Below are 15747 nucleotides of genomic sequence, written 5' to 3' on the forward strand. Positions count from 1 at the left end.
CAAAAAAAGGAAAAAGTCCCCCCCCCCTGTTTTTTTTAAAGCTTCCGACACTGCGGCTGCCCCTTTTGAGGGGCGGGGCTAATAAGTGCTCGCGCCCCTCCCGGAGCGCGTGGCTAAAGGGGAAATGGGTGCTGCAAAAGGCAAAGCCGTCCTGCATCGGGGCGGCGCTCTTAGAATTAGAAAGGGATAGGGCATCTGTAATCGGACTTTTTATTACATTTAGTTCTAGAAAAAGCTGCCTTGAACATGGACGTAGCCAGGATTTATGTTTGGGGGGTGGGAAGAGCCTCAATTGAGTATTTTTATTGAGTTATTTGCCCCCTGCCCCCCCTTGGCTACGCCTATGGTCCTGAGCCCCGTCAGGGCGAAAGGCGGGGTATTAAAAATATACATGATAATCTAAATTGACAGAGGCAATTAGAGATCAATCCAAACATAAATTTCAGGAAGAATGGGGAAAATATAGTGAGTATCTGAAAAAACTGCATTCAGATTAATACCTGGACTTGTCTTGACTAATTTCCGCAAAACAAATTATGGTGTAAGAATGTAAGATAAAGAGCAAAATAGAGAAGAGGAATTGAGAAAGAAACAGTTTACTAAGTATACAACCGGACCTGTCCTGTGTTGAGGATGAAGGAAGTCAAATAGAAATGAATAAGAATTAGGGATGTACAGTACCTGTAACATCTGCTTTGCATTTGTAGTTGTAGTATCTTATTGTGTTTGTTTTGTGAGTGTTGTCTGTGTTGGTATCGGTATAATAGATCATATATATATATATATAGTTGTTTAGTCATGTCCTACTCTTTGTGACCCCATGGACCAGACTCCATGAACAAAGACAACAGGCATATCTATCTATCTATCTATCTATCTATCTATCTATCTATCTATCTATGTATTAATATGAACTTTTTGTACAAGGATTGGGGAAATGTTACAGAAGTCATAAGATTTGATGACATGATGCCCATTATACACATGAGGTTGCTTCTGGCTACAGGCTATTTATTTCCTTACCTGCCAGGGAATTCAGACGCTCCTCCTGCCACACCAAGCTTCTTCAGAGCGAGTGGCCGGACATCCATAGTCCTGGATGGGTGGAGTCACGGACCATTACGGCTGCTATATTCAATATGGGATGAAGCTTATATGCAGTTTTGCCTAAAGGATGCAATTCTTATATGGAAGTGATAATCGAAAATGGGCTGAACAGGGGATGAGCTGGAAAACCTGCAATGACTGCCATTTCTACAGAGCTATTAAAAAGTGTAGGAATGATGTCCTGTCTTGAATCCAGTGTCTACTGTTGCTTGAGGGGACTATTATTTTTAGAAGTTACAACTCTCAGAATTAATAAAATAGGATGTATTGCAAATTAAGTGTGCACAGAATTGGACCCTTGCATCCTAACCATGGTTATTTGGAAATAGTTCATGGGTTGTGTCTAATGTTAGAGCAGACTCCTTGAAATTAACAGATTTGACAGTTTAAGTGCATTAATTCCAGTGGTTCTTATTCAAAGTAGAATTGGATACAAATCCATGGTGGTATTTGTTTCTATTTGGGTGTTTCTATTTGCATCTGTGCAATTCTAAGCATGCTTGGTTAGAAGTACCACTAAATAGAGTCAGTGGAATTCAGTGCTAGGTGGGGTATCTGTGTATAGAACACCGTTTTCCTGCAATGAGACTTCCCCAAATCTGTCTTGGAGGTGTTGGGGAGGAGGGGAAAGGCCTGTTGTACAAGGTGACCTCGTTCAATGCATATGACAATTTAGTTGAATCCAGTGTAATGAGATTTACTTCCTAGGTGATGTTTCAGATTGGAACCCTTGAATGCTGTGTTTCTAACTTCTGACTAAGCATTCCTTGGGTCAGGCAAGCTGCATGTTGAACAACAACAAAACAATATAAAATATATGTTATTGAGGAAATGCAGTTATTTATCATCCTTCTTTCGTCGTCTTCTTTAACCCAACATGAAGACATTTCCACACCCAACCTCCCAGATTTGCCTAAGCCAGTTTTCGGCACATCTCCCTTCAGATTTGAGAATGGCTCTGGGGGCTTTTAACTGAGTGTATTTTGGTGCTTTCTTTTTCGCTGCAATTTCCCCAGTGGAGCAGCACCTCAAGTTGTAAATGAATCCAGGGACTGCTGGCGCTGTTGCTTATTTTCAAAGCATGGAAACAGTAAGTTCACATCCCATCTGTGTCATATCTAATAACAACAATGTACAAATCTTAGGAAAATCTACAGTTTGACATAGCAGGGTTTCTCACAGAAGAACTCATTGTACAATTTCTATAATAAGACTCCCTTGTTGGGCTTTGCTAAACAGAAATAATATGGTATCTAGAAACAAAGGCAAAACAATTTGGTGGGTTGAAGCTGGTGAAGACATTTCTGTGGGAATTAAAAATTCAACACCAATTGTGCTTCATTAAATGCAACTGCAGGCTGTCACACATTGCATAAAGGTCTTAAACTTGTCATTTTGGTTGTGAAACCTGGAAAAGAAAACTTTTTTGGGGATATTTGACACTGCGAATGGATTATTTCCAGCCTTCTGTTTTGTGCAGAACAAAGAGATTAACTTAGCTTTGTAGAGATATATAAAATATTTACTAGTTTACACAACTGTATGCAGCTGGATGACATGACGGGTCTGGCAACACTTGCATAATTGGTTGGGATAGATGTGACATGTATTGCTCAGAGGGCTTTTGAGCCTCCTGTTATATAGAATACAGTGGTACCTCGGGTTAAGTACTTAATTCGTTCCGGAGGTCCGTTCTTAACCTGAAGCACCTCTTGCTGCTGCCGCGCCGCCGGAGCCCGATTTCTGTTCCTATCCTGAAGCAAAGTTCTTAACCTGATGCACTATTTCTGGGTTAGTGGAGTGTGTAACCTGAAGCATATGTAACCCGAGGTACCACTGTAGTTTTAAATGCACCTGTACCACCTTTTGAAAATCAGTTAAGGACCAGGTATGAAGGTGGATTTACAGTTGCATTTATACCGTCTTCTATTTCCTGCGTCACCTGAGAACAGATGTATTCTGCCTTGAAATATATAACCTTCCAGCCCTCCATTCCCCCCATACAGTTATACATATTTGGGAATCTTTTCATATTTTAAGCTTGCCTACTTGCATTGAAATGTCTCTTTTGTCACTATTGAGAACATCAAAAAGCCTTGCTGAATCAGATGAGGCCCATTAGTCCAGTATTATGTTTCGTCCAATGGCCCAAGAGATGCTTCAAAGAATTCCACAGGCATGGCAGAAACTAAAGATAGCAGCCCTTCTTCGGTGTTTGTCCCTCTGTCACTGATCGTCAGAGGCATGTTGCTTCTGTGGTTCCAAAAGGTACAATGGCTAATAGTTGTTGGTAGATTTATCATTCATGAATTGGCTAAATCCCCTTTGAAAGCTGCCTAAGACAGTGACCATCCAATTATTCCATAAATTAATTGCATGCTTGTGAAATTTTGTATTTTGTGTGTTATGAGTCTAATTGCATGACTCCATGTTCTAGTGTTATGAGTGAAAGAAAAATCTTCATTTCCCCCCATGCAATGTATTTTATGACTCTGTCATTCCTACCTTTCATCATATTTTCTAAGCTCATGGTGGCATTGCAGTTGAGTAGTCACAGGGCTGCATGGACGAGCATTTGGGGAACTTAACTGGGGTAATGTTTTCTGCATTTGCTGGCGTGGTGCTATTTAAAACAAAGCATAACTTTTTATGTGCATTAACTGAAGTTGGGTATGATTCCCAAGTGATCATTAAAGTGCTTCAAAATGCTTGTGTGTTTTTGACCTCAGCTTTACCATGATAGCTTGTTCCACTTTCCTGTCATCTCTAATCTGGAAAACCATTTTCTCCTGCAAATTGTAACAGAATTCTCTAGCAGAGGTTCTGCTAAGGATACATTTCTGGGGAGGGTATGTGGTGGGACATGAAATTGCATCTCCTTGTTCCTCTTGCAGTGCCACGAGCTAGTATACAAGTACGGAGGCAAGAAAGCTGTTGTAAATTGTAAAGCACAAAATGACAAGATTCTGGTTGCTGCTATTAGTTGACTGGTTGGGCTTCCTGATCTAGTAACTACTGCCGGAAGGCCATAGGTTCCCCAAACATGCCATAAATGAGATAAGGAATCAGTGAACATGTGTGTAGTCTCTAGGTGGCCATGTTGTGCATCTTGAGGACATCAGTAAGTTAGGTTTCTTGCTTGAAGAATGCAAGATTGTGCAACAGGACCTCTTCCCCCAGGCTGAAACAGGAATTTTATGTAGGGCCTTGACGGTGGGGAGTGGAAGGTGGAAAAGAAAACAAGACATGTCTACTCTAACATATTAGACTGGCCTCATATTAGGCTTAATTGACAGGGTTTCCTCCCAGTTCCAAAGCGGAGGGCTTAAATTGGTTTTAAAGCAGGTACAGTGGTGCCTCGCAAGACGAAATTAATCCGTTCCGCGAGTCTCTTCGTCTTGCGAAGCACGGCTATTAGCGGCTTAGCGGCTATTAACGGCTTAGCGGCTTTAAGAAAAAGGAAACAAACTTGCAAGAACTCGCAAGACGTTTCGTCTTGCGAAGCAAGCCCATAGGGAAATTCGTCTTGCGGAACGACTCAAAAAACAGAAAACTCTTTCGTCTTGCGAGGTACCACTGTATAAAATCATGGCATAGTTGTGTCCCCCTTCCTATCTCAGGCCGCTTTCCAAATTATATCTATATTGTATAAAAATGGACCAGCATTATTCACAGCCCTGGCATTAGTTGGAAAAAGACAGCCCCTAGCAGGATTGTGTGTACAGTGAAGACACAGAGACAGACAATGCACTAGCAGGTGCTCTCTCAGTTTACCCTTAGAAGGGACTTTATTTTTTTTCCAGTGGTACAGTGCGGCAATTACACAGGAATTTCTGGGTGGTTGTAGTTTAAATAAAACAATTTCATAGACTAAACTCAAACTTACAAACATGCAGCTGCTTGTGAGGGAGGAGAAAGGCTAAGAAATGCTGGAGTCAGTAACTGAGGCAGGCAGGTGGCTGAGAAGGCCTTGAAGTCTACTACGTAGGCTGTTCACAACAAGAGCCAGGCTTCTCTGTTCTTTATGTGGGACTGAACCTGGGATAGCAAGACCCAGTTATGGGATTGAGGGTGCTTGTGGTTCATGTGGAGGGTTTGACAGAGGCTCTGCCTTCAACAGGTGTGCGATAGACAGGGAACTCTTCTGTCAGCTTCAAGATGCAGTGATGGATAAAGCATAGCCGTATGATTTCAGCATACTATGCTGTTGGTAAAAGGCAATTGACCTCCTTCAGGAAAGAAAGTGGCAACTTGATTCAAACTTCATGTTGAACACGGCTGAGGTGGGTCTTTCTCTCCCCAAGTGTGTAGTATATGTGGGATTTTACAATAATTAATAGCTGTGCATGAATCTCAAGCTTCTGTGCTAACTGACATATAACCCAGGTGCTCCTATTTGAGTTGTTGTGCTTAACTTGTGTCAAGTTAATCATTCACAACATTTCTATGCCGTTCCATAAAATAAAGTTATCTGAGCTGCTTACGAGAAGCCAAGGTCCTTTCACACCAAAAGAAACAGCTCCTTCCTAACCTCAGTCTGTCCCAAAGCCATAACTTCTGTTTAAAATAGTTCAATGGGATTTACTTTCAGGTAAGTGAGTATATGATTGACACTTGACCTGGGAGTAGGTTCCACTGAACTCAGAGAAGGCCTGTACTGCCAATCTAATGCTTAAATGGGCAAAAAATATCTATGAACTTGTAGCAATTTTAGTACTTGCCTGATCTAGAGCATTCTTGTTTATACTAGTCTATATTATATTTAAAAAATACTGAGTAGATGAAGTATATTGCACATTTTTGAGTTAGCAAAAACAGGTAAATGCATTCAATTCTAACTATGCAGGGGCTTGCCTTGAGAGTAATTCAGAAAAGGGGGTTGCCATGGCGCTGCCCATGAACTCAGTGGCATCCCTGTGGCATTTCCCTGACATCCATGAAGCCTCTGAGCCCCCCTCCTCACTATTTCCTTTGTCATGAGGTGGTAATAGCTATTAAGGGTACCTTTTTCTCCCTTGAAAAGTACCGTATTTACTCGAGTCTAATGTGCCATCGAATCTAATGTGCACCCCAATTTTCAGAACCTTGAAACCAAAGAAAGTATTTGCCTGCAAATGTAAACGTGCCATCAAATCTGATGCACACCTTAATTTTCGCAACGTAATTTGGCCAAAGAAGGTGAGCATTAGATTTGAGTAAATACGGTACATAAAGTTGAAGGAAGGAGTTGGAAGGGTAACACTCTTTCCCACTTTTCAGTTCTATGTTCTTTTCAGGATTAATTCTTCTTGATCTGATTTTTATCCAGATCCCTTGGAAAAGCTAAGTGCCTCCTTTCTCTCTTTCTGTCTCTTTGAGGAGGGGGAGAGAAGCGATTAGAGAGTTTGGTGCTCACAGTGTTTGCTTAAAGATCCAGATGTGCTTATGGGCAAAAGTTGTTGACCTCCAATCTAGAATCTTGAGTGAAAAGGGCACAATTTGTATTGGGGTGGTAGTGGGGAATCACTCATCACATGGAGGGGAAAAATCCATGTTGGAAAATAAGAAAAACTTTAGCCTTAAAGAAGGATTTTTGTATTTCACCAGCAGAAATAAGCACCTGACTACACCATTTAATCTTCAAAACTGTTGCACACAGGACATATTAGGAGCAGGCCTGCCTTAGGTGCCATTTTCAGTTGTGATTAGAGAACCAGAGTTGCGCAGGAGAAGCAGGCCCTACAATACATCAGAACTACTTTGTTTAAAGACAAAGGAGCTGGTGCGAACCACTGCAACAGCACAGCTGCTCTTCTAACAACCTAGTCACAACATGCCATTTTAGAATGAACACTGGACGCCTCAGGAGCCTGGTGTTTTCGTGCTCTGAAGAGGTGACTACATTATAGGTCTACCTTATAGTGCTGTACATAGGTTGCACATACAGTAGTAGCTTCAAGGCGAGACATGAATGTGCTGACAGAACAGTCCAGAAAGTACATACTTCAAATCATAGACTGCCTTCTGTTTATCATGTGCACGTGACAATCACAAACCATACTAGGGATGTTGTATTAACCTCACACATACCTTGTTTATTTTATGCGCTGCACACATACTAAATACACCCAGTCCGCAGCATTTCCTTTCCCAGAGCCAAGCTTTTCTGCTACTGTGAGGAACCATTTTGGCTGCTCATACCAGCAGCCATATGCAGGCCTCACACTCTCCTTTGGACAAAACACCTGTGGAGAGGGGCTCAGGAACCAACTTGAAGCAGGAACAAAAATTTCTAGTCCTTGACTACTTAGGGGTGTATAGTGGCAGATTAATAGATAGAAACCGGTGAGACTTCTCAACTTGAGGGCTGCTCCTTCTGTGACATAAACCCCTTCTGATCCCAGCAGTCCTTTTTGTTGTTAAAAAAATATTACTCTGGAGCTAAGCTTTCAAATATAATCAAGGTGCTAATAGTTCTCTTCCTTTTAAGGAATGTAGCCTATGGCTGTAAGAAGTCTGTGTTTCTAGATCACAAAGCAACTGACATAAAAATAAATTACCTGCTATCTGTGCCAGATTATTTTTTTTTGGGGGGGGGAATCAGGCTTTTGTTTGGGGGTACATATATATATAGTTCACATGCAAGCACCAAAATGTAATACGTACAACAGGAGCTACAGTCTTGCTTTCTCCATCAAGGAGTCAGTATCGATTATATTTGAAGGACCCAATCTGGCCTAATATATGCTACTGGCACCCCAGCCCAGCATTCAGTTTCCATGGAAGATGTCCTGCTCAGGCCTACATGCCTAAAGTCTTAGGTGTGTATGCCACCTATGGTTAGGCTGTCCTCACGTAGGTAGGAGTCGGCTGGTGCCTTGATTCCATTCATAGGGTTAGACTGAACTGTACTTGAAAAGTCCAAACCCGGATCCAGAATCTGCCCAAATATCTGGATTAAAGAGGAGGCTGTTAGGTGTATTGTATCACACACCATGCAGCGCAGTTGAAATCTTTTCATTATAGCTAATGAAAGTTGTCCTGTCAGACAGGGATGAAAATATGGAATGGCCCATTGGCAGCTTCATGGAGGAATAGCTATGCTGCATATTTAAATCTGCCAAACAATCCCATAGTTGTAGGCCATGCAAACTGAACCTAAACTGGAAGTGTTATGTTTGGCAGTGGCCTGGCTTTGCACATGGGAGTCTGCAGCCAAACAGCTGAATGGCGACACAGAGAGAGCATGATTTGAGGAGGAAAAGGTTGGCTGTGGGGCTCAACCCCCACCTGCTGCTTCTCTTCTGCAGCATCCTCTCTCAGTTGGTTTTCTCTTATCTGCAAACAATGTGTTGCAGAAAACACATTTGGGAACCCCATCTGGGTGAAGCAGCTGGGGAATAAAGTAACATACCTCCCCTACTTCTCCCCTTAAAACCACAGTCTCTCTGAACACCACTTCGGATATGAAATATTAATCCAGGTTCCTATACCTATCTGTTAAGAACATAGAGTTCTACCTTATGTGTCAGAATATTGATCCATCTAGCTCAATATTGTCTACACTGACTGGCAGTGGTTCTCTAGGGTTTCAGGCCAGGAATCTTTCCTAGCCATACCTGAACTTGCAACCTTCTGCATGCAATGCATGTATTCTACCACTAAGCCTCTGTCCCGTCCCCCTTGGAGTTGAATCCAACAACATCCGTAGGGTCACAAGTTCTCTATCCTTGTGTTGTTGAATTTTGATTTTATGCCTCCCTACTTGTAAGCCATATTGAACTCAGTGGGACTTAACAATAAACATGCATAGGATTGTGCTATTTGTCTGCTTTTATATATGCTATAGCACAGTCCTTGATTACCTGATTTCTCAGTTTTGTTCGCAACCTTTCCTTGAAAGAGTTTTATAATAATAATAATAATAATAATTTATTATTTATACCCCGCCCATCTGGCTGAGTTTCCCCAGCCACTCTGGGTGGTTCATAAACATTTTTTGTGTGGCTCCGGTCCTCTTTTATAGCATGCCAACCAAATCCTGTAAGAAATATAGAATTACTAAATTTCCTAGTGTGTAAAGTACGTTTATCTTCACAGTATGTCTGGAAGCAGAGAGACATTTTCATCTCTGTTTTATGGGAGGGGGGATGGCAGTATAGAATAATGACAAAAATGGTGACTGCAATGTTTATTACATAGGCTCAGGAATGCTAGCTATTGGAATAAAGTGTGTATTTCAGGGTGACGGAGAACATTCTTTCATTTTACTGAAAGATGAGCTTCTTGCCACTGCAGATAGGGAAGGAAGCACATGATCGAGCTGTTAGTGCACACACACTTTCTGCTGATCCTGTTCTACAAGTTGCTTACTACTTTACCCTCTTGCAACCCTAACTGGCTTTTGAAGTCTATTCCACCTTAAATGCAAAGGTTCCCTCCCAGCTGAATGCCTTAAATAGTGTCAGAGAGGGAATTTGGATAGGTATACAGCTTTTTCACTTCTGCATGAGTTACACCTGCAGAAATCCCGTCTTCTGCCCATTAAAGGTACAGAAGCAGATGGTCTTTTCATCTGGTCACTTAACCTTGCAGGAACCTTGCAGTAAAGTTGCAGGAATGTAAATACCTAAACAAGGCTTCTACAGATTTCCACTAAGATAAATCGCCTGCAGAATCCATCTACAGGATTTTGCCACAGTGTAGGATTTCCCCTGTCTACTCTACAGTGTTGCTCTGGAGATCATTTGCTTCTTCTGTCACATTGTTTTCCAACAACTACTGTTGATAATTTAGAGGTCTCTCTGCAAGGTTCCCATAACTAATAATAATAATAATAATAATAATAATAATAATAATAATAATATAAATAAATAAATAAATAAATAAATCTGCCCTGAGTGTTTAGAATCATAGAATCATGGAGTTGGAAGGGACCCTGAGGGTCACCTAATCAAATCCCCTTCAATGCAGGAGTCTCAACATGTTGTCTTGGGATAATGCAGCAAGTGTTAAATAAATAAATAATACAGCTTCCCACCTGGCTTTTATCTTCCTTGCCCCTGCTTGTTCACAGTTGGCTTGTTTTCCAGATTAGGGTTGTCTCCTGTCCCCAGGGAAAATTGCTTCTGCACAAATATATGGATAGCTACACCCCAGTTGTGTTGACAGTTCAGTATCGACAGTTCAGTGAAAAGTCAAGCAAATGCACACACACTCTCACATGGATTTTGCATTAGCTTTGTTCACACACAACCATATGTTGGACATAGAGGTAAATTGCTACAGAAGATCTTGCCAGCAGCTGAACAGATGAATTCCACATGCATCTCCAATGAGTATGACTAATTTGAGAGCTCTGCCATGACAGTGTGTGGCCCTCTTTATCCTCCAACCTGACCTGGACCTGCGTCCCATTCCCCATACCTCCATGGTATATAACAAATCAGTCGGCTGAAAAGTATGGCTAATGTGTCTGATCTGTTTGCTCCAGCTTCTCCCAACCAGCCTCAGGGAGTCAAGTAGCAAGTCAAGTGACCGAGAGAGATTAGTAAGAAAACAAATCGAGAAATGGGACAAAGAAAAGGAAAGCAACAGAGGAAAAGAGGGAGTGGGGAAGAGAGAGAAAGAGAGAAAGAGAGAGAATTTCATGCAGTGGGCTAGGCCTCTACAACCACTTGTTGTTTACCTGGGCCCAACGGGGTCTCTCTGGACTCTGTCACATAAAAAATAGAAACTCTGCTGGCACCTAGCTGGAGACACATAGAAGTCAGACAAACTGACAGCCACACGCAGAGGGGTTGGTTGGGAAGCCAGGACAGTTGGGGGGGTGGGGGTACCATGCCAGTGACTATTTACAAAGAGAAATACAACAAAGAGAGGTACAGCCCTGCCCTTGCCCTTGCCCTGCTCCCCTCTGACTCAGCCAGTCTCCTCATTCCAGGACTCTGGGGTGGCACTGGGGGCGGCAGTTTCTCCCCCGTTACACGTAGTTGGGGCTGCCGGTGTTGTCGCCGGAGCTTCTGCCGTAGTTGCTGGAGCTGTTGATGTCGTTTCCTCTGGGCTCGCTGCTGCTGCTCCTGCAGCAGCAGCAGCAGCTGGCGCTGCCATTGTTGTCGCTGGGGCTGCTTCGGCTGTTGTGGCTGAAGCCATGCTGTCTGCCTCCGCTTTTGCCTGTGGGGCGCTGGTGGTCTCTGTTGGGGAAGCACTGTCTGTCGTGGCAGCGGCAGGAGTTGCTGGTTTCGCTGCATCCGTGTGCTCCGGCGCTCGGAGTCTCTTCATCATTGTGGTCACTCGAACGGCTTTCTGCAGGTTGGTGAGAGAAAGGTGGTTGTTCGTTGGTAACGATTCACGGCCTCTCACAGTTTTATTGTGGGGAAAGAGAATAGGAGCAACACCTCATTCCTGCTTCCTTTGCACCCCACCCTCTATAATTTGATGTCACTAATTCAAAATCTTATGAAACCCTTGGCTTGTGTGTGTGTGTGTGTACACACACACACACACACACACACACAAAATTATATATAATTATAGCATGTTCACACTGGAGAATCTCAGCTTTATTTATAAGTGTGCTTTTAGTTCTTGTGACTGCAGACAAAACTTGAGAAGAGACACTGTCTATAACAGCAGCTCAAGGCTAAAGCATGAGAAAGAAAGCAGCTAGGCCCAAAATGTACTGTGAGCTTTATTTCATTTCATGATGACCGATCCAATTGTATGGCTTCTTGACCATATTACTGAAGGCTAGCTTTATTTAGAAACGGAAGTTAACCAATTTACTTTTTTTTTAGTCCACAAAATTTTCTGAATTATAGAAAAACTAGAGGTGGTCCCTGAATGTTACTCCTCCCCTGCCTCAAATAAAAAAAAAATGTTGGGGCAGGGAATAACATCCAATTTACATTTTAGCTATGGCAATGTTTTCTATGGAAATGTCCATGAGAAAGGTCAAGTCTTTCTGAGTATTCCAGTTGTAGACTTCCCAAAAGCCCCTGTATGTTGCCTCCTGCTTCCCTGCCCAATTTTTTTTTAAAAAAAGTACATTTGGGCAGGAGAAGGCAGAGGTGGTGGTGGGTGGTCTGGTCCGCAGTGAAGCATCCTTTCTCACTAAGGACTAGAAGTAAAAATTCCAGAATATCCAGTGGGAAACTGACTCTTCCTGTGCCATTACCATCAAGGAAGAAGAACCTGAGTGGGATACATAACTTTCCTCATCCAAATCGCTAAAGTTTCTTTTTAAAGATAGATAGAACATTGTATCCGTATATATAAAAGTCATAAGCCATAGAGTTAATAAATACTATTAATAGAGGAGTTCAAGGCAAAATTTCACGGAAGATTAAGATGTCAAAGAATAAAACGGTTTATAAAAAATAATTAAGGTACAGATTAATATTACATGAAAATTAATAATGTAAAATGCAATTAATACAAAGTACTTATAAAGTATTAAAGTTATTCAAAATATTAACATCTTATCAGTATTTGAGCTAATATAGATTCTTCAGGTTCTACCAATATATTCTTCAACACAACACAAACATATCACTCGCAAAAGTCTATACAATATTCATGAAATTAAAGTCTCCTGATCAATATTTTGGTAGTAAGGCCTCTTCCAATAGTTAGTTAATAGATTACAACTCTGGCAGAAATTATTAATTGCTTCCTGCCATTCCTTAAGTCTAACAAAGTGTCAGTTTAACTGAGGGTAAAATTAGACAAGGTCCATTCACGTAATTAGCATTCACCCCAATGGGTGCATCCCACTTTCCATGCAAATTGCAGCTGCATCCTGACTGGGACTGCAACAGGGGGCGAAAAGTTATGATGTGGATGGGGCCCATGCCTGCAATTTATTGTTGAAAAGCCATTCAGTTGCTAATTGTATGATAGGTGTGTTCAAGGCCACTCAGCAAGCTTCATGACTGAAAGGGGGTTTGAGTCTGGGTTTTCCCTTTTGAAATTGTTCTAGCCATCCTCACCACTCTAGTTGCTCTTCCACCATTATAAATGTAGTGAGAAATGGACAATGGCATTTCTGTTTCCTACCCTACAGATTGAGGTTGAATCCTGACAAGACAGAAGTACTGTTTTGGGGGGACAGGAGACAGGCAGGTGTGGAGGACTCCCTGGTCCTGAATGAGGTAACTGTGCCCCTAAAGGACCAGGTGCGCAGCCTGGGAGTCATTTTGGACTCACAGCTGTCCATGGAGGCGCAGGTCAATTCTATGTCCAGGGCAGCTGTTTATCAGCTCCATCTGGTACACAGGCTGAGACCCTACCTGCCCGCAGACTGTCTCATCAGATTGGTGCATGCTCTAGTTATCTCTCGCTTGGACTACTGCAATGTGCTCTATGTGGGGCCACCTTTGAAGGTGACCCGGAAACTACAAAGCCATTTCTGAGCTTGGGAGCAGAGGGGGTTGCGGGCTACCCCCTCCCACACACGCGGGGGCTGGCCTTTTGCCCCTGCGAGAACAGGGAATCCTCGGGCATGCCTTTGACCCTGCCTGCCAATTGGCGGGCTGGGGAGGCGGGGCCTAGCCTATTTAAGGCCAGGCACGCCCAGGGACCGCCCTCTTTCCCCTTTCCAGCCGACGAGGTTTTTTGGTGCCTTTTGTTCGGACCATTGCGCGTGCCGCCTCGCTCTGCCTGCTACCTCTTGAGCTGAAATCGCTTCGAGACTCAGATCTCGGAATTGCTGAAATCACTACCCGCCTTGAGCAGTAAGAGCGTTCGGCGCCCGTGGTCGTGGGTGTTTTTTGAGTGGTTTTTTGGCGCCGGATCATCAGGAGTCCCAGCGGCTTACCTTTCTTGGACGTTCGTCGGAATTCAGCGGCGGGGGATGGACGCTGCAGCTTGGCGTAGGATGCCACAGCACAGCCGCAAGGCTTTGAGATCAGCGCTCCAGAGCCACCTGGGAAGACGCTGGGTGGTGGTAAAGTATCCGGGTGCTAGGGGGCTGGCTGCTTGAGATTTGCGGTGCTTATTGCCTCCGTAATTGCTTCCCTTGTTCTCTTTACCGGCTATGAACCCCTGTGAGCAACTACTGGATATCTGGGTGTTCACTTCTCTTTTAGAGTTTCCGTCCGTTCAGAGGCTTTCTTCCGTGCTTCCGTCTCCTCTCACACAAGGCAAGTGCGCTGTGAGCGTTCCGTTTTCGTAGGGTCGGTTCGCCTGGTCGACCTTGCCGCCCCTGCGTGCTCCGCTGTCCTCCTTCCATTCCTGGTGGCCCTCAGCTGTCCCTGCGTGCCCCGCTGTCCTCCTTTCCCTCTCTCTCCTCCTTCCCTTCCATCTCCTCCTTTCCTTCCTGGTAACCCTCATCTCCTTGCTTTTCTGAATTGTTGTGTCGGGTCGCCAAGGATACTGTAGCACCACGCCTCTTCAGACGTGCATTTGTGAAGTTTTAGCGGCCATTTTTTGTAAGGGCCGCTGTAAGGGCAGGTCGTCGGCGCCATCTTAGTTATGCACATGGGTGAAGTGCAGGCGGCCATTTTGGAAAAGGCGCGATGTGTGGGCAGTTTGACCATTTTGTGTGGCCATTTTGTTTGCGACCACGTGTTGAAGCCGGGGCAGCCATTTTGAGTGAGACACGGGTCACTGGCAGGAGACTTTCTAAAAATATTTAGCCTCACAAATCCGATCTACGCTGCTGTTTTACCCGCGTTTGGGATTAGGCAAACTGTGTTTCGCGTTGTATCAGGCAGAAGTAAGACGGACGCTGAGTTAACTTTATTTAGTTCACATAGTTTATTTGACGCTGGGTATAAATTTCTATATGCTTGAACATTTATTCCGTTTCAGGGTTTAGTTCAGCAGGCTTGGCGTGCGTTAATTTTGGCAGCAAGACAGACGGTTGTTGATTTAATTGCTTTTATTTTACATGGTTATTACTCTGCTGGGGCTAAAGTGCTGAGTGCCTAAATCTTTTCGCGTTTTCTTCTGCTGGGGGCTCTGTGCCTAGTGCAGGGGAAACTATTTTGTTAGCAGATAATTAAGGCTTCTCCTACAATCAATCACTTGAATTACAGCATCTGGAAAAATAAGTGCCTGTTCTTACTGGGGTTTGGGTTTGGGTTTGCCGCAGCCAATTTCTAGAACAATTAGATATAGTGATAGCTAATTAATATCGTTGACTGTCATAAAATATAAATAAATAAATAAATAAATAATCTAAATAATAATAATAATAATATTAAATATATATATAAAATAGAATTAAATAAAGTAAATATAGAGCCTCTAACAGCTGGTGGCTGGAGTAGGAAATACCAACCCAGGCTTCTGGTGCTGCACTGAAAGTCATAGATTACACTGAACTAGCTTCTCTAGTTCTAAGTTAGAGCTAGCCAGCGTTGTTAATACTGAACTAGGGGCAACTTTTAAGCGGTGTTGCTGATCCTGAGCAGGTGCTAGCGGTTGCGCATTTTCATCAGTGTGGGCAATACTGAACTAGTAGTTTGCAAATAATTTTGACATTTCCTTGTATAATTCATAGTGCAGAATGGCTTCTGGTGGTAACCAGCAGGCACCCTCCTCGGGTAATCAGCTGGCATCTTCAACAGGTAATGGGGGTGCCCAATTACCGGCCATGTCCTGCGACCCTCAAGCTTTTGATCAATTTTTCATGGCTTTTGAAACATTTTATAGGCA

At 43.1% G+C, this 15747-nt stretch overlaps 1 protein-coding gene across 2 annotated transcripts in view; it reads right to left on the reverse strand.

Moving 5' to 3' along the window:
* Window positions 1-9975: 9975 nt before the first annotated feature.
* CAMKV (CaM kinase like vesicle associated) overlaps window positions 9976-15747 on the reverse strand; it is a 67256-nt gene continuing 61484 nt past the window's right edge. Inside the window, exon 11 of one of the 2 annotated variants that reach the window (XM_079964444.1) lies at window positions 9976-11391. In XM_079964444.1, coding sequence (XP_079820570.1) covers window positions 11008-11391 — 384 coding nt within the window. In that variant the 3' untranslated portion in view covers window positions 9976-11007. The remainder of the gene's footprint in view (window positions 11392-15747) is intronic. The other variant, XM_079964443.1, reaches the window with a different exon arrangement.

The sequence above is a fragment of the Podarcis cretensis genome (assembly GCF_951804945.1).
Source record: "Podarcis cretensis genome assembly, chromosome: 2".
Lineage (NCBI taxonomy): Eukaryota > Metazoa > Chordata > Lepidosauria > Squamata > Lacertidae > Podarcis > Podarcis cretensis.